The sequence below is a fragment of the Enhydra lutris genome, unplaced genomic scaffold (assembly GCF_002288905.1).
Source record: "Enhydra lutris kenyoni isolate GAN:26980312 unplaced genomic scaffold, ASM228890v2 scaffoldscaffold33, whole genome shotgun sequence".
Taxonomy (NCBI): Eukaryota; Metazoa; Chordata; class Mammalia; order Carnivora; family Mustelidae; genus Enhydra; species Enhydra lutris.
This window is the reverse complement of record NW_019154117.1, coordinates 23,597,297-23,616,913: the sequence shown is the minus strand read 5'-3', so window position 1 is coordinate 23,616,913 and position 19,617 is coordinate 23,597,297. Positions and strand designations below refer to the sequence as shown.

Genomic DNA, 19,617 nt, shown 5'->3' with positions numbered 1-19,617 from the left:
CCCCCTGGTGCCGGAAACGAGCCTGGAGATTTCCAGCATACCGCTCAACTTCTCCGAGTCTCGATTGCCTCACTTATAAAAAACGGGAATGATTGGCTAACAGTGGCGAAAAGTGCCTGGAAAACTATGATGCGATCAGTAAATGGAAACGATGGTCAGGCTGAGTTTGGGCGAGGGAATTAGGTTCGTCCTTCCTGCGGTTGGAGTTTTTCACGCATTGGGTAGCAGGCCATATTCTGTGATCGTTACACTTCAGAACAAGGATGTCCCTTTTCTAAAAATCAAAAGAGCATGAGAAGAGGGGATGGTGGAAGAACAGTGATGACTATTTTAAGCTATTCTCTGGTTCATTCAATCTGGTATTCTTTCAATGCGAGACGTCTCTGAAATCACACACTCTTGAGACAACAGAGGAAAAAAATAATAATCAGCAATATAAAGAACTATAAAACTTTGCACTTGCATAGAATCTTTCATTTCAAGACCTAGAGGGACTTGTCAGAAGGTAAGGAGTTTTTTTGTCTGTTTGTTTTTGGTTTTTTTTTTTTTTTTTTTTTTGCTTTTTTCTTTCAGAGGAAAACACATTGGGATGGTATAGAACGCTCCCATCTTCTCATTTGCCTTAAACAAATCCTTGCTTTAAAACTGCGCAGCCCTTCTCGAATTTGATCCCTTCGCATATTTACCTCCTTTGCTCTCTGTTAAAATAAAACAAATAACTTGCAGCTTCTCCCCCCCGGCCCCCGCCACCCCCCTCCGCCCCACCCCCCCAAGCAGCTGGCAGGTCACGCAGAATGACAAACCTGTGCAGGTGTTCAGGTCATCACGGATGGAATTTAGAAAGGTTTGGTACAAATCTGCCCCTTCGTTACTGCTTTTCAGATGCCACAGTGTTTTAGCAGTACCGTGGTCCTTAATACGATAGATTTGTGCAGGCATATACCATGGAGATATGGCTTTCATTATATTGTTATGTGCATTCTGGAGGGTTTTTTTCACCGACAAAGAGAACGATCAGCTCAACTCCCGTGTCTCCCAGGCCAGCGTGGAACTTGAAGGGACTGTAGGGATTATCTTGTCCAACCCCCTTCACTTGACTGCTGATGCTACTGGGTTTCCTTTTGTTGTCTGTTAATCGACACTTTTGATTTTTTGAGAACGGGCTCTCAAAAGCCTATAAATGGAAAATAAGGTGCTCCAGGAATTAAGGGCGCAAGCAAAACTGAAACAGAGCAATTGCACCTTCAGAAACAAATACGAAATAAAAATGTCCTAAGATGAATTAAAATCACTCACTTTCAATCTGGCTTGTGTTATAAAGATGTCAAGTTAACAAAAGTCCCCTCACAGAGGGTAGCAAGTTTTCTTGAGGAACAAAAATATTTTTCTTTCTTGGTAAAACCGATCATCCAAATAACTGTAAATTTCTATTTAAATTTACAACCTCTTTTCGCAAAACTCATCACTAGACCCAGAAGCACACCTCCAAAGCTTGGTCTGGGCATAGCTTCCCCTTGGCGTGCTATGCCTAAATTTTTTTTTTTTTAATTTTTACGTCTTTTAATGGAGTGGAAAAAAAACAAAACAGCATACTGACAATGGAGTACACTGGGAATGAAACCACTCTCCCAACCAGAGCCCAGAGCAAGGTCTCAGCCTGTGCACACTGAACATCAATGTAAGTGATGCCCCCAGGGTGAGGTTTCTTTTCCCGCAGGGACTGAGTCTGCCCTTCCCACAGTTCCACAGTCCGTTCCACGTGGATGAGGACATCCAGGCTTCAGGGTCCATCTCCGCTAAAACCCATCACCGTCGTACGACGCAGAGACATTGATACTCAGCTAATGAGCTCCATTAGCTTCCCCTAATTATATAAGTTATATCTCTTTATGGATCTGCTCTACATATCAGGGGCACGACGTCTGGAGCAGTAGTTTCTGCACACAAGGTATTAATCGACGAAGACCATGCACAATTTTGCTTGCACAGTTTAAAGGACAGGTGGGGTGGAGGGGAGGGGTCGGAGGGAACTGCTATCTGAAAAGTTCAATATAATGCCTCCGAATTTATAACTTGTCTTATCTTTTCCAAGTCTTTGGCTTTCCCACCTGACCCTGAAACGATCTCTGGACAAGAATTCACCCATTTTCAGCTAAACTCGACAAAGGTTCAGCCGACAACACCTGGAAAGACAAACCAGGGCTATTACCATGACCTGCAAAGACAAGACTGTCTGGGCGTGTGATGCGCCATCTTGTGTCTCATGGAAACCATCTTTTCTCTCGACTACACCCTAGTGTTTCTGGTGATGGGAAAAGAATAGTCCATGGCACAGAGTTCAACAGTCTTTGTACTCCTCAGAAAGCTCCTCAGGGGAAGGTGCCGAATACATTCCTCCCAGCTAACAGTCGCTGGGTTTTTCCTAAGTAGGGACTGACGCCAGCTGATCCCAATGGTTGTCTTTGTTCCTCCCATACTGTGGTTTGTAATAAATCTTCTTTCTCTCTGGTTTTAATCTCCCATAGATAAAGGCTTCCCAGATTAAACACAAGTTTTCCTGTTTCATACACAGGCTTAGGCCATCCAAAAACAATAAGAACAGTAATAATAATAAATAAATAGAAGTGAATCCATAGAAACTCTCGATGTCTGTACAGCAGAAGTGACAAAGTTTAAGTCAAATATTTGTTTTCCCTTTTTTTCATCCACATCAAAGGCAGGAATACAACAAGGCATTGTTAGTTGTGGTGGGCAAACTAGAGTGTCTGCTGATATAACAAATCAGGGTTGTTAAGGCCTTTGTCTATGCAGAGTTAATAGGAATGCAGAAGCCAGATTGATTCAAAAGAAAGGGTAGGGGCTATGAAGCGAGGAAGACCAAAAAAGAAAAAAAAAAAAAGACCAAAAAAAAAAAAAAAACAAACCAAAAACAAACCCCAAAACCCAAAAAAACAAACAAAAACCAGGGAAGAAACCAAGGGAGGTGGAAAGAGAGAAAGAGACAATGCCAAAAAGTAGTCCATACTGTGTCTATGGATGGAGAAGTGCACATGGCTTCCCTCGGAAAGCCTCTCCGTGTCTTTGTTGTTAATACTGTCGGAGTGAAGAACAGCAGATTGATGGCATCCAGCGGCAGTTAAACGACGTTCATCCTCTCGGCCCATCTGAGGAGGTGCATTGGGAAGGATCGGTCTGGGGGAAAGGGCCCTAGCCTAGAATATCCAGGTAGACCGGAGATGCCTTGGCCAAGTTCTGAAGGAGGGTGTGGATGCCCTTGATGTTCTTCCTCATATGGGGCTCTCGCTGCCAGCACCCCAGCATCAACTCGTAGACCTCCTGGGGGCACGTTCTAGGTCGCTGCAAGACTCGGCCCTGAGTGATGCATTCTATCACCTGGACAGGATGGAGATCGAAGACAGCGTCAGACGAGAGGAAAAACAAAGCCAATAACACAGATGTCTGTGCAAGGGAAAGGCTGCTCTAAAGAAACCCATTCAGCATTTGCTTTTTTATTTTTTGAAGGAAGAGAAAATTATTGTAGTTCGTTAATCATGGTTAATTTCATTGGTTTAGATCGCTTTTTCTGGGCACACTGAGGTCACCAACCTGGTGGAGAAATGCTTTCTGTCTGTGGGATGCTACCTCACTCAGGAATTCCAATGTGTTTTAGTCTTACTGGCCTGAGATGGAGCCTGGAACTTTCACGTCAGGGCGCTTACTGACAAGGGGACCTCGCTTGAGCTGTGGAAATGAGTGGAGTTGGGATAGAAGACAGATGTGGACCTGAAGAGGATGTGAGGTGCCTGACCCAGAAGCTATGCCTCAAGTAGAGACAACGGTTGCAAAAGAATTGAAATAGGGAAATAAAACACAAGAATGTTCTAGTGAAATGTGTAAAAAAACCAAACCAAACCAAACCAAACCAAAACAAAACCAAGCCTAAAACCTTATTGGAATACTACCAAAAAACCTAGCTGACCTCTGAAGGCACGGGGGTGCCACACCTGCTATGAATTTACCAGATGAGCAGCACAGAGTCCCAGGTGTGTGAGCAAACACTGCTTTTCTTTCTCTAGAACTTTTAAACTCAGAGAGTGACTAGACTCTGCCCATGACGTGTAGGTCCTGAGAGGCCATGTAGGAACTGCTGCTGCCCACAAAGCCACACAGCTTCCTCTGTCTCCTAGCCTCTGGACCTCAGCCCTCAGGGGTCTTGCCCAGCCCACTGCGCACCTCATTGTTGGACAGCTGGTACCAGGGCTGTTTGCCGTATGTGAAGATCTCCCACAACACGACGCCCAGGCTCCAGACATCACTTTCTGTGGTGAACTTCCTGTACATGATGCTCTCTGGAGGCATCCAGCGAATGGGCAGCATTGTGTGGCCACCGACCTGGTGGAGAAGGGGGAGAAAGGAGGCATCAGTCACCCGAAAACCAAGTTCCCCTCATCAGGTGGGAGAAAGGTAGAATACAAATGGGGGACACTTTTGTCCTTCTTTTGTTTGTATTTGTTCATTTTAATCATTTATAAAACATGAGGGAAATACAATTTCTTTATAAGAAAAAAGCAACAGAGAAACAGGGTGAAGAATGGTCAAAGTATTTTTTTTTAAATATTTTTTACTATTTTCTCTTTCTGGTAACTAGATAGGGCAGAGATGACGTTGGGGCAGGTGTTCATCCTGGATAACACACACACACACACACACACACACACACACACACGCTTCCTGGTATAAAGGTGACTCAGTCTTCTAATTAACAAGATCACGTTGACCAGGAAACAGCAGGAAACTGTGTCCAGAATGACCCACCAAGTGACTCTACTTTCTTGGCAAGGCCAGAGCTTCCTTCCACTTTCAGGTCTTAGGATGAGTGCACAGTGCAGCCTCAAATGCCCTCCCACAATCCAGCCATGGTCAGGGTCAGATCAGTCCCATTTCACAAACGAAGCAACTGAGACTTAGGTGGTTATGGACATAAAGCATTCAAGTCTTTAGACCCCGAGCTTAGGACTTGTCTCTTAACTACAATTGAGCTTTTGTCCAAAAATAAATAGATACAGTTTGGGGAAAGTCCATTTTAGTGAAAACAGCACAGCTGAGGCATTAGATGGCGAGAGCATTACCACAGGCATAGGGTACTTCATTTGATAAGGACAGTTTGTTTAGGATTTCTGACTCCCTGGAGAAAAGTTAAGAATTTCACGTTTCAGTTTGTAGCCCACTGGGGCTGTCTGATGTTAAAACCATGAGCAAACTGGTGGTGGGTCCTGGTTTTCAGGCTAGAAAACGCAGCACTACCAGTTCAAACATGCTGCCTGATGCCCGGGCAGCAGGTGAGCACACAGAAACACAGGCGTGAGACCCGACGGTCAGCCCCGTGTTCTCGGACAGATGCCACATCGAGTTTCTGCCCGATTACAATGGTCGGTGTCCATTTTCTGTCTCATTAAAGGAAAGAAAGAGATGAACAGTGCCTGAAAAATGCTCCCTAACTCCTGAGCCCAAGGAGCTGAGAGTGTCAGGTCTGTTTAATATGCTTGGCAATTTCCAACAACCCTCTTAGCATCAAAGAGATCTTGAGTGTCAAAGGAGGAGAACGTTCTGTGGGTTTTTTCTCCATTCTCTGTACAAGGACTCTAAATCTGACAAGTAGGGACACAAATTCCTGGGTCGGGGTAAGGTGCCCTCATATGTTTACTGTTCACTTTGAACACACCCACAGCTCTGACACTAAGTAGAGGTGGGTGGCCTTCCATCAGCTTTCAATTTCATCACTCACTTCTCACCATACAGAGATGGGCCGACAGGCTTCCATGGGCACAGATTTCCTTCATGGAGCTGCCTGGACATGCCTGAAGGTGATGTCAATACTTCCCATCAGGGATGATATTCAAAACAGAACCTGTGTGGCATAGGCAGCGATGGACCGGAAAGGACGCCATATTGGTGCTGCTGGCCCCACTGAGGAACTGCCCGGCTCATGACCCTGGAGCCCCACAGACCCAGAACTTTGGGAAAGGAAATGTGTGCCAATACACAAGGGGTTCCCCATGTTTCTAGACACTGCCAAGGACTCAGGACACCAAGGAGGAAAGCTCCTTTCAGGTGCTGGTGACCCACAGACCTGCACCAAGGAGAAGACTTGTCCTGAGTGCGGGGAGCTACACAGTGCAGAGTCCTGTGGAGTGAGAGGTCTCTGTGCAGGTTTTTAGCGGAAAAGACATACTTATTGACTTTATGGGAATATTTCAATTAGAATCCAGATTTATGATCAATATATAGTTGGTCTGTGTGGGATAAAAAGAGAACTAGGAACTTATGGATAAACACATGGTAGTCTTTTGGATACTGGGCCCTCAAAAGATTAAGAGCCAGCTCCCCACAGAGGTTTCTAGATCAGGCCACCAAAAACCCTATAACCTGTAAGTTGCCTCACTTCTGTGACAGTCATGATACACAGAGTCTTAAGGTATCTTGGGAGTTTGGCGGAAAAAAACAGATTTGATTTTGTTTAACTTAGTGAATTAACTAATTTGCATGTGTGTTTGTGGGGAGAGGGAGAGAGACAGAAAATCGCTTCCATACATCTAGAATCAGACGGCTAAAATCCCACTGTGGGATGTGCTAACCTAACAAGATGCCATGCTTTCCATATTCCCGTGCACACACACCGGTAACACCACAGGCAACACTTAGTTCGTGATGTTGGAAGCCGGGCTCCAGGACTTTTAGTCAAGGACTAGTTGCTAAACCGCTCTGTGTCCTAGTTGCTCCAACTATGAAATATGGGTAACATTTTATACCTCCCGGGGTTATGGTGAGGTGAGCACTCAAACAGTCAAAAGTTTGGGAAAGTGCTTTGTAAATTCCAATGCACTGATGCATTCAAGGTGTCTTTTCCTTCCCTGTAACCTTTACTATCTTATCTCCTCCATTCTGGAGACATTAGGAAGAGCCAGTGCACACAATTCCCCTCTGTGCCTCTCTCTGCAGGGAAAGGTGCTCTGATGATAGCCCGGATTCGCCCAGTTTCTCTGTCCGATGTTGGAAATGGCCAGAGAAAAAGCTCCTTTAAAGGAGGAAAAAAATATCCCACTTTTTGATTTACATGTTTTCCCATCTGATCATTTGTTTTATGCTTGCAGTCTCTTTGGGACACATTTTTCATGTTAATTCTTTCAAGAGTCCCTTCTGGGATTTCACACACGCTGTTATAAATAATGCTTTCCTTGTTCTGATGTCAAACGGGTGAGTGGTGGGAGAACCTAATAAAAGTTCAGACAGGGTTCACAAGTTTTCCAAACCCATTTAGAACATTTCTGAACATTTCTTTTGCAGGCCTTTCTCAGGATTTTGGAACATGTCACAAAAGTAGACCAAGGGGGCGGGGGGAATAGAGTCACCGTTGTTACAAATTACTGTCACATTCCAGTCACAGTGACTGGATGGCTTTTGGACTTCACAAAGCCACATACGGTGCGGCCGCAAACACAACGAGGCATTTGTTTTGCAGTGTGCCACCTGGCAACTTGCCCTCACACCCTGGTTTCAATATCTGTGAGATGGAATGCCATCCCAAGTATGACACGGGGACTCAGAGAGGCTGCTTCGAGCATCGGACCTGCCAAGGGGTGGGGTGGGGCCCTCCAGGGATCAGGCCCCTGCTCTGTGCTAAACTCACCGGACTGAACTGAAGCCAGATGGGAAACCCATGTCGCCGGGAAGCTGATTTGGACTTGAGATTTTTTATTTTCTTCAACCCAAGACCCTGGGGACCTGGTTCCTGCTGTGCCATTAACTAGCTTGGCTGAGTCACTTCAGGTCTGGCTTACTGGTAAAATGTGGACAGGTTAGACCAGCTCTGGATTATTGTCAGCACAAAACCCTGTGGTTCTGTAATCGCTCACCACCACTTGGCCACCATCATCGTCCACCAGCACAGAGTCGTTCACCTTTCCAAAGAATCTCCACTCAAAGAATTTCCACTCGAACCCAGTAGTTACACTCAAGGGTAGACATTGGTTTGCTTCCATGTTGCAAATAATGCACCCAAATTTGAGAGAGTTGAAGGAGCTTATGTCAGTGTACTCAATAATGGCTGCCCCCTGGAATTCTTGTACTTGTTCCCATGGGTCGTTCTGAGTGTCTGGCTTCTGCGATCTCTAATGCAGAGATTCAGTATTCCCTGTGTTCAGCCCCCAGGGCCCATCGTGAGGTGTTTTGCCCAGGCCAAACCTACTCATGCCTCTTGGTAGTTTGATCCCTTTTCCTTTCTACCCACTCCCCAAAGAGCTCCTGAAGATGAGCTCAAATTGCACCATTTCAAGGAACACTCAGTCCTGCTGCAGCTCAGTGAGTTGCCCAAAGACAGTCCGGTGCCCCTCAGTACAGCTCTGGCAACATGGCAAGCATCCCTTTCTTCTCTTTCTTCTGCTAACAGATCACATGCCTCAAGAAAGATGGCTGCATCTCATCATGTCTGGCCGGGCATGAGGAGGTTGGTTGGTAAGCATATAATGTCTTCGAGTGGCCTTCTTATGAGTGCTGATATTTGGAGAGGAATTCTCAAATGTTCTTTCAAAGAGATCAGTGTTCACTACCCTCCTATCTAACCTCCAGTAACTCCCTGAACTCATGTCAAAACCACCTTAAATTAAATGGATGGAAACTGGCTCACTTATTCGGTGTGACAAATAAGAACTGTTTAGTGAAATTCATAACTTCTTAGAATTCAGCCAAAAATTCTGGAGTCCACATGGAGTCTGAGAGCTCCCTGAGTTGTGTGGGGAATCCTGTTCCTTTCTTGATTTGCTATCTGTGCAGTAGATGGGGCAGTCTATGGTACTGACCTGAAACTATCTGATCTTGGGAGGAAGTCTAGAATGATGTCATAATGCACAAGATGGAGGACTATTTTTCTACATCTTGTGATCAGCATCTCACATCCTCTGAAGCTGGAGAAAAAGGACAAACTAAAGAAGAAAGTTAAAGTGGGGCACCTGGGTGGCTCAGTCAGTTGAATGTCTGACACTTGGTTTCAGCTCAGGTCATGATCTCATGAATCCTGGGATGGAACCCTGGGTGAGACTTCGTGCTCAATGGGGAGTCTGCTTGAGATTTTTGCCCTCTGACCCTGCCCCCACTTGCTCTCTCTCTTTCCCTCCCTCTCTCTCTCTAAAATAAATACATAAATCTTTTTTTAAAAAAGAAGAGCATTAAAGAGTGAAAACAGGAGGACTGATGACCATCTTGGACTTTTATCATGGCAACTTGCTTAAGTCAGCAAAGCGAATCTGAGGCCTATGGTCAAAAAGGAATTCCATAGTGTCTAAAATAGATGAAATTATGGAAAATAATGGATCTTGTTTTTAAAGGATATCAAGAAAAGGACTGTTCAGTTATCTCTTAGTGTTTGTTTCCCTGACACCTCATAATTTTGATGGTGACATGTATAGAATGATCAGGTTAATCAAAAATAACCACTGTGCTCTAGTTAAAATACCTATACCTGAGCATCCTTTAAATATACCTGTGTGAAAAGTGTTTAAGACAATAAATCCTGAAGAAAATATTAAAAGACCATGGGTAAAATTGTCTTGTGTTAGTAATCAATGACTGTACTATGTTTAAGTCAAATTGGGCACATCCAATCAGTTCAACTATATTTCTTACCAAAGGAGCACTCTTTGGGTACACACTCTTTGGTCATAAGGTTGTAAATTGTGAAAATTTCCCCTTGGCCTAACAAACAATATGTTTTATTTTTCCACATTGGAAAATTAGGATTAGGGAACTCTTGGTGCTTGCCACTTTGAAACCACTCTTCACACCACAAGCCAAGCTAGGTTCTTTCTCATTTTTACAAATATACAAAACATCTTTATTGCTGGTGCAAGTTAATGAGGAAGGCACAATCTCTTCCTGGTGTGCTGGGAGATGAGAGAGGAGGTGACAAGCTTAGCTCTCCTCCTTCCACTGGAATGAACACACAATACATCTACCATCCTCCTTGTTCCCTCATCATCTTTTCTAACCCTTCCCCACTTCCCTTCCCTTCCTTTCACTTATCCTATTGCCTCCATACTGCTCAGTGTGGTCACTTCCAGGTCCATTCCTGCTCCCTTTCCTTGAATTTCCTCTCAAATATCACTCTCCAATTCCATTCCAAAATCCCATGTTGCATTTCATCTTATTCAATTCTTTCATCTCCCCCTAATGATCATGGCTGACTGCTCCTCAACTTATTCTCTGGCCTCCATGATGTCTGGTTTCCCTTCCGTGTTTAGGAGAGGCATAATGGGAGATGCACAATGGGAGGCTAGAGCCTATCTCCAGATCTGAAGCAAATGCTTAGGTAGCTTTGAAACCACTGGTGATTTAAAGGTGAGTAATGCTAATCTGGGACCTTCTACGCTCAACTAGCAAAGACCAATGATGCCTGGGAGGCCACTTTCAGCTTGTGGTGTTTAGTCAATGAGTGAGTGATAACTTGTTTGGAGGCCAAACATTTTACTCCCTTAGAAACACACAGGCCAAAGGGCAAGTCCCATTAAGAGATGATTAGCTGTCAGAGGCTTTGGGGCACATGAAATACTGAAGAGGCTCCTAGACCTTCTTGTCATACCCTATACCCAACTGCTTTGCTTCAGCAGATTCTCCTGACCTGTTCCTTAAAAATTCATGAAAGCTGTAAATTTTAAGAAATAGCTGGACTTTATTTACTTATTTGTCATGTATTGCATCTGTAATATGAAGCTTAAAAAAGAAGAGAAAAACAATTTATGCAAAATATTCTCCTTGGAGAACATGGAACTATTGTGGTCAGACTGTGGGCACTCCATGACCACATTCAGGAAGATCATAATCCTTCTATTATGAAGAGTGATGGGATGCTTCCATGGCGTGTAGCTACTGAACCAGGGGATACTTCATGGGAAGAAATTCAGCCCCTCCTACTCTGCCTAGAAACCCAAAATGAACCCAGATCAGGCTGAGTCAAGTGGAGCTCTGGTGACAGCCTGATCATCATCTCCTTTACAGTGGGAACTGATTATTGCTATGCCGGAAACCACTGTTATTCATAGCTCTGAAATCTCTCAGTATCTTTTTCCATTACCAATGTGGTCATAGACATAAGGATTATGCAGTAGTAACTTCAAGCCAAGTATTTTTGAATTAGTCAAAGAGAGGATGTGCTGGACCCTATTGCTAACCATATTTTTTTTAATTAACATATGATGTATTATTTGCTTCAGCGGTACAGGTCTGTGAATGCTCAGTCTTACACAATTCACTGCACTCACCATAGAACATACCTTCCCCAGTGTCCATAACCCAGCCACCCTATCCCTCCCCCACTACCACCTAGCAACCCTCAGTTTGTTTCCTGAGATTAAGAGTCTCTTATGATTTGTGTCCCTCCCTGGTCCCATATTGTTTCATTTTTTTCCCCTTACTTCCCCACAGCCCCCCGCCCTGCCTCTTAAATTCCTCATATCAGAGAGATCATATGATAATTGTCTTTCTCTGATTGACTTATTTCGCTTAGCATAATACCCTCTAGTTCCATCCACATCGTTGCAAATGGCAAGATTTGGTGTTTTTTGATGGCTGCATAGTATTCCACTGTGTGTGTGTGTGTGTGTGTGTGTGTGTGTGTGTGTGTGTGTAGACACACACCACATCTTCTTTATCCATTCATCTGTTGATGGACATCTAGATTCTTTCCATAGTTTGGCTATTGTGGACATTGTTTCTACGGTAACCATATTTTTGCAAATACTTTTTTTCCCCACAATTAAATCTCTACTGTCAGAATAAGGCAAATGATCATATTTTAAAGGCAAAGGACACAGCTAAAGTTGCTCTCTCTGGAAACTTGGATTCTAGGTTAGTAGATAAGGCAATTGAATATAAAATTTCCACTGAAAATTGATTTTGCTTTTTCTACCATGAAATAGTAATAAAAATGATGAAAATAACAATAACACCTCATGTTTATCTAATACTTTTTTGCTTTTTCTTATCATTTCATATCTATTCATCTTATCATTATTGTACCTACCCCAAAATATGTTTATGAAGATGAAATGAACACGTGTTTAATCACTTAAATTATTATGTGATTGAGTTAATGAATCCATTAAAATAAATGGATTAATTGATTAAATTAAATCAATTAATCAACTGATCAATTAAAGATTAAATTTTCATATTAGAAAAGCTCTGTGGTGCCATTGTGTGATGCCATTTATATGACTTTCTTGAAAAGGCAAAATTATAGGTCTAGAGAACCCATGTTTGTCAGGGAATGGAATTGGTTGGAGGGGGCTTACTTTATGGGGACACAAAAGAATTTTGGGGGATGATGGCAATGTCCCACAACTACATTATGGTGGCAGTTAAGTGATTGTGTTTGCCCAGACTCAGAACTTTACACTAGAGGAGGTGAATTTTACTATATTATATCTCAGTAAACCTGACTTTAAAATCAATCAATCAACCAATCAATTTATTAGAATAGTGCCCAGTATATAGTAAATGTGCAAACAATACTAGCTGTTGTCTTGTTATGCTAAGTTTTTGATTCTTCCTTCTCCAGTAATCCTGTGGGATTAGTTAGACATGATCTTTTATCCCAACTTAAGAGCTGAGGAATATCCAGGCCCAGAATTAAAGTGATCTACCCAAGGCAACACAGCTAAGTCATGGTAAAGTCTACAGAGGACCTAGCTCTCAAATACATGGCACCCTTCCCATTCTGTCTCAAGTCTGACATGGAGTCAGGTTCAGAGCTAGGAAAGTCTCTCTGCATTAGACTGCTTGGGGTGTCATAACAAAATACCATAGATTGGGTGGCTAAGACAACATTTATTTTCTTATATTTCTGGAGGCTAGAAGTCCAAGATCACGGTTCCAGTGAGTTCAGTTTCTGCTGGGAGCTCTCTTTCTAAACAGAGCTTGTATGTGTGCAGAGAGAAAGTGATCCTCCAATGTCTCTTTTTATAAGAATACCAATCCTATTGGATCAAGACCTCATCCCATGACCTCATTTAACCTTAATTACTTCTTTACAGGCTCCATCTCCAAATATCCTCACACTGGGGGCTAGGGCCTCAACATATGAATTTGGGGGGTTGGGGGAACACAGATATTTAGTTCATAATACTCTCCTTACCAACATTCCCCCTTCTGGCTCCAGTACATTCTGGGGAAGCAAGAATAGCTCTATGTACTAGGAGCTGTGTAATTCTGGCCCAGAATGCAATTCTGTGGTTCTTTGTCAGCATCTTCATGTCCCCAACTGAAGATTTGACCCCATTGTTCCTTTCCCTCCTGGGTTAACTCTTGATTATTACCAACTAATTCTAAAGCTTATCAAACAGTTTAAACTGCTGTTGTCCCACAGAAGATTCAGTTCATTTCCAGTGCAAACCTTAGGGCAATCTCAATCCAAACCCTATTTCTCTATCCCCTCTTCCACCTGGGGTTCCCTGGGAGGTGGCTAAGGGAGAGCAGGCAGACTCAGGACTCCCTAGTGATGTGTAGATAAAGGCAGAGGGCTTCCTGGACTCCGTGTCGCCGTAAGCAACATCCCTCATGGGTCCTGTTGTCTCCTGCTTGTGCACTATATACAATTCAAAGAACAAAGAGCCCAGTCTCAGGAGTGACCGTAGCTTCATCTTATCTTACATCTGGCTCTAAACAGAAGCAAATTAAGTCATCTCTCAGTAAAGCATAAAACTACAGTTGTGCCGACGTTTAAGAATCACATTCGGATCTAGAAACACAGATTTCCATCTTAATCACTGAGTGAAACTAGAAGTAGCAGCACGTGTCCCCCTGCCTCTGATTGCTGCCCCCAGCCTCATCCCACTAACTCTTATCAACCTGGATGGGAAGTTTCCTGAGGGGATCAAGGGGAGGATGACACTTTGGAAGGCACTAATACAGCAAGTTGGCTGGAGTGTTGTACACTCCAATCGTAGACATTTCATCAAGCTGCCATTTTTAAGTGTTCAGTGTTCCTGAGCCTTTTATGACCTCCTAAGCATTACGGGTAAACCCATGAGACCATCTGACTCTTTCAACATTTGAGACCAAATCACTGCATCCTTTCATGGTGAAAAGCCACCAGGGATCGACATGCCCTGAGCAAAGGCAGTCAGAAAAAAGCAGGACCAATGTATGCTCGTGTCATTGTCTACATTAAGGTGGTTTCAGTGTGTTGGTTAGGCACCAAAATTCCAACATGAAATAATTTCTATGGAAATAATTCTGAAAAGCTGCTATTCCAGCTAGCTTTTACAAAGGAAGAAATCAGTGATTTGTCAACAGAATAGGAAAACAAAACACAAAAAGCTTCTCTGTAATAGAAGGAGCACTCCCATCATCAGCAGTGATTACGGTGGTTCCTGATGCTCTGGGTGCATCAAGTCCAGTAAATGGAGAGATCGGGTTTCTGGGTGGACACCATCCATCTGTCCCCCCATTAACCCCAGCCTATTAGTTAACACTGAAGACCCTGCCAACATGTACATTCCACCATTAGCCTGAGATTAAGACTTAATACACCAGAGCCAGTTTCAGATGAATAAAGTCTTCTTTCCTCCCAGCTATAGACATTCATTCTGTTAGAGAAACTGATGTCTTGTGTCCAAGGGAATGTAACTATAATGAGAAAGTTGCTTTCTCCAGGGAGCTCTGAATGCCTACCTGGGCATCATTAAGGTCCTTTTCTGCAATGTCTGTGATACACGTAATGCATAGAGATTGTGACCTTGGTTACAAAAGATTTGTGGTTCTTACGATGATCATGAGACCTAAGAAATAATATATATATGGACATATATACGTACATATATATGTACTGACGAGTTTTAAATGTAAGCTAATTAAAGCTAAATGAAAGGCAATGTCTTTAACACAGAGCCTTGCACAGAATAGGTAACCAAGAGTTAATTTTATATATATATTGTACATATATATGTACTATATATAGTATGTACAATATATATATTGTACATATTAAAAATATATAAATATATAGTACATATATAAAATGTATATATTATACATACAATATATAGTACATATATAAAAATATATTGTATGTACTTTGTATGTACTAGATATATTGTCCATATATATGTAAATATATATATATAAGTGTACTTTGTATGTACTAGATATATTGTCCATATATATGTAAATATATATATATAAAATTAACTCTCAGTTACCTATTCTTTGCAAGGCTCTGTGTTAAAGACATTGCCTTTCATTTAGCTTTAATTAGCTTACATTTAAAATTTGTCAATCTCCCATCTCTCCAGACATACCCACGGACAAAATATACCCATAGAAAGTGCACATATTATGAGAACTGGAACTTTCTTTCCTGTCCAATGATAGCGGCAGCTCAGTGTTATGGAAAACCAGTGTGGCGTCACCGGGTGCTTCTCAAACTTTCCACCAAAGCACCCCAAAACACAGAAAGAAGTAAATGATCAGGGGTGCAGGGGAACAACTGGGACCATGTCTGTGGGTCACCAGCCCAAGGTGCTGATGGCAAGTGTGGAATTTCTTCAAAGTTCTATGTTTCATCTTTAACATCTGATGTAATTGATGCATTAGACTCCACAATGCATTACACAAAAGCAATGATTTGTCTCCAAATCATTTATGAAAATTGATGCTTTGGAAATATGGGCCATGTTCATTTTGTGGCTTCATGGGTTTCTGGTCTTAACACAACATCCTGTGTTCAAAAGCTACCCAGACTCCTGGTTAAGAGGCATTGGTACAAAAACACAAGACGGCAAGTCCACACTGGAGACCCACAAAGCAACAGAATGAACACAGGTTTGGGAGTCAACAGACCTGGTTTGCTGTTTTAGCTTAGCCACTTTCTAACTAGATGACCATAAATTACTTTATGTCTTAGAGTCTCTCTTTTGCATTGCAATAGGAATAAAACCTATAAGCCAAATGTAACAAGTCTGTGTGAGGATTCTGTACAGCCCTGCCCACTACTGCCCATTCCTGAGGGGCACCCTTCACTCTCTGGCCTGCATAAATGCCCCCTCCTGGAGTCGTCCAACATGGCGACCTGTACCAGAAGCCCAGAGCTCTATTCTGGTGCTTTCACGACTCTCCATTTGCATGACTTTGGTAAGTCATTGGCCTCCCATAAAGCCATCAGTTTTTCCTTTATGGAATAGAGATGACTCTACTTACTGCGTCACATCTGGGAGGCTCAGTAAGGCTGTTGACACAAAGCATGGTGTAAGTAGTAACACCCAACCCACATGCAATTCCTCATTAATCTTGCTTCTTTTCGTGTACCTTTCTCAGAGTATATTTCAACAAATCTGTATTTGGCTAGTGCCATGTCCACTGTGGGGAAACAACATTGGTTGAGCGTCCTTGCCCTCTGGAGCTTGTTCCGTAACCACAATGCCAGGCTGAGGACTGACGCCACGGTGGGAATGTGAACAACTGGTTATGCGTCATGATACTGGTGCAGTCTGGCCAACAGCTTAATCTACTGATGCTTTTCGCTCCCTTCCACTAGGGTGTGTGTATTTAGATGGCTGAGCACTTGTCACCTGTCCAAAGGATCACAGGAGGGAGATGACTGGGAAATAGCAAGATGGGGAGTTTTCAAAGAGGACTGATGAGCTGATCCTCCCTGAAGCTCCTCAGAAGAAGTTGGCGGCAGAGCCCCAAAGACGCTGTGATGGCGGAGTTGTGTTCGGCTTTGTGGATGACATTTAACATCTAGCTACCATTTGTTGCAGGCCTACCGTGAGCAAGTCATGGCCATGAACTTCACACACATTACTTCAGTGAGCTGCGTTGAACTATAAACCAAGCCAATGCGAGAGTGAAGAGGGCACCTCAGGTAGGGATTGCCTGCGACTGCGTGTCCCTGAGACAGTGGCTTACCCACGGAGGGCATTCATTTTTCTCACTTATGGGAAACCCCAAAGTATGCAGTCAAGAGCTGGTGGGATACTCTAAGATGTCCTGCAGGGGTGCCTGGGTGGCTCAGTTGGTTAAGCGTCTGGTTCTTGATTTCAGTTCAGGTCACGATCACGGGGTCTGGGGTCAAGCTCCCCCACACTGAACTCCGAGCTCAGCACGGAGTCTGCTTGAAATTCTCTCTCTCCCTTTCCCTCTGCCCCCTTCCCCCGCTGCTCATGCACACATACTCTCTCTCTAATAAATAAATCTTAAAAAAAAAAAAAAGTCTTCCCAAGGACCTTCCACTTCTTTCTACCTCCATTTTGATCTCCCGGCTCTTGGTCCCACTGTCTCCTCCCTGGGCCACTGCGACTGCCTGCTAACTAGTCCATCCAGTCCACCCACCTTCCTTCTGATCTGCCGTCTGCGCACTAGCCGAGTAATAGTCTTAGAGTTTTCATCGTATCAAACCGTTTCGTTTTCTGCTATAAATTCTTTAATGACTTCCCATTGCTCTTAGGATAAAATGAAAAGACATTAAAGTGACTGCTAGAACCCCTGTCGGTCTCAGTGTCTCTTTCCCCCCGTCTGCTCCAAGTGCTTGACCCCCTTCCTCACAATGACCCATCCACTTTGGTCTTCCCTCTTTCTTAAGCATCCCTAGCGCTCTCTTGCCTCAGATCTTTCACACATACAGCTCCTTGAGTTTTCCTGACTTACACTTGTCCCTTGGGACTTGAATACCATATTCTTAGACATCAAAAGCAAGTGAAACTATCAGGTAGCATGACTTACTTTCCCCTCAGCACCGATCTGCTGTAACAATGTGCTTGTTTGTGTGGCTACGTGTTTGCGATCTAACCTCGGCCTCTAGACTCCAAGTTTCATGAAGGGTGCCCTCTTCTGTGCTTGGAGGCTCAACAGATATTTGTCAAATGAGAGGATTGCATCTGGCTGCCTCGGGGAATGGCCCTGGCAGCCAGACGCTACAGTATGGGATAAATATGAAAAGAGAACCAGGGGCTAAGGCCAAAAAGGCAGCTTCCTGTCAGCCCCACTCAGGGTTGTCAGCACAGACCCCTTGGAGTTGAGGGGGGTATCCAGAGGGGAAAAGGAAAACATAGACAGTAGCTGATTTGCTTTAGAGAGCAACACCCGTTTCTAATTTAAACTGTAAATAAGGAATGGAACAGACTTATGCAGTACACAGAGTAAGAAACATATGGGACAAGTTATCAAGAAAAGCTGTGGAAGCTGAAGATTAATGGGGCTGAAGTGACCCATTGGTAGAGGAGAGAGTGTGGGTGCTGCAGAAAGTCAGAGAGAATGGAAGGGCTGAGTGCCCTGTCCCACGGGTTCCCTTTCCTTTGCTTGTCCCTTGGGATGCCCTCTTGGTCACCCCAACTTCATTCTCTGAAGCGACCCCACTTATGGATGCTACCCCTTGGTCCAACTGGAATTTTCCCAGGGAAGCCTCCCACGGGAAGAATGTTGCTTGAAGGTGGGAGAGGCTTGTCCTCGAGTGACTTTGGTGTGGCACCATACCTGTTCACTCTCACCAGCTGGAGAGAACAACACGGCGGAGGGGAATTAAAGAAAGGGCGTCTGCAGCTCCCCAACTTCCCCTCAGCATTCCCACTGCCTCCTTACAACCTGCCCTCTGCCTCTCACCTCCCACCCCAACTCCACAATCCTTGATCATGACCAGTGTACTAACAACTGAAGTTCAACTAAAAGCCACACCCCCATCCCTCAAGGGGCTATCCACTTCCAGCACGGCGGATAATATTAAGCAATCTATTATAACATTATTTGGATTCTCAAACCCTTATTGCTCAGAGTTTAGATTAACCTTTTTAACTGTTGAATTGATAATCATTTGCTTGTCTTGGTATCATTCACTCACTCAGCAGAATTATTTTTGAGCTACCTTCAGTATTCTGGGCATTGTCCTAGACCCTGGGGATATGGATGTGAACCAGTTCCATGTTCTCATGAAGCTTTCATTTTAGTGGGACATAAACAGATGTCTATGCATCATGAAGTCAGGTGGTGATAAATACTGTGGAGAAAAGGAAGTAAATAGATGCAAAGGATAGAGAGGCAAGCTAATTTAAATAGAAAAGTTCATCAAACACTCTTCTGAGCAGGTGATAACTAAGCAGAAATCAGAATAACAAGACATGCAAACATCAGGAAGAAGTGCATTCCAGGCATTGGGGTCAGGAAGTGCAAAGGCCCTGGGGTAGGAAAAGCCTTGAAATGCTTGAAAAATAAAGGGTCCAGTGTGTTAGGAGTGACTGTGGCAAGAAGGTGAGTGTAGGAAAAGAGGAGGACTGTTTATCTGGGCATCTTGGGTATGTGTGTGTGTGTGTGTGTGTGCGCGCTCACGCATGTGCGCACATGCACACATGTGTCTGTGTTATCCCTATCTGTAACCATATTAATATCTTTACTTTTATATCTAAATAATATGCTACATCCAGATAGTATTTTAAGGCAAGCCACTTAATACTATTTTACGATAAACACATAGTCTATGACCTAGCTACCGATACCATTTACTGAGCAGGGAAACTAAGACATAGGAACCCAAGACCATAGTCAGAGTCAGGGTCTGAGCTGTCAATGGAAGACAGATGT

General features: G+C 43.5%; 1 protein-coding gene across 2 annotated transcripts in view; it reads right to left on the bottom strand.

Moving 5' to 3' along the window:
- Window positions 1-2,383: 2,383 nt before the first annotated feature.
- The window catches only part of LOC111153613 (neurotrophic receptor tyrosine kinase 2), a 318,559-nt gene continuing 301,325 nt past the window's right edge, over window positions 2,384-19,617 (bottom strand). For both annotated transcript variants that reach the window (XM_022512747.1, XM_022512746.1), the window contains 2 exons: window positions 4,234-4,392; window positions 2,384-3,393 (listed from right to left, as the gene is read on the bottom strand). In XM_022512747.1, coding sequence (XP_022368455.1) covers window positions 3,208-3,393; window positions 4,234-4,392 — 345 coding nt within the window. In that variant the 3' untranslated portion in view covers window positions 2,384-3,207. The remainder of the gene's footprint in view (window positions 3,394-4,233; window positions 4,393-19,617) is intronic.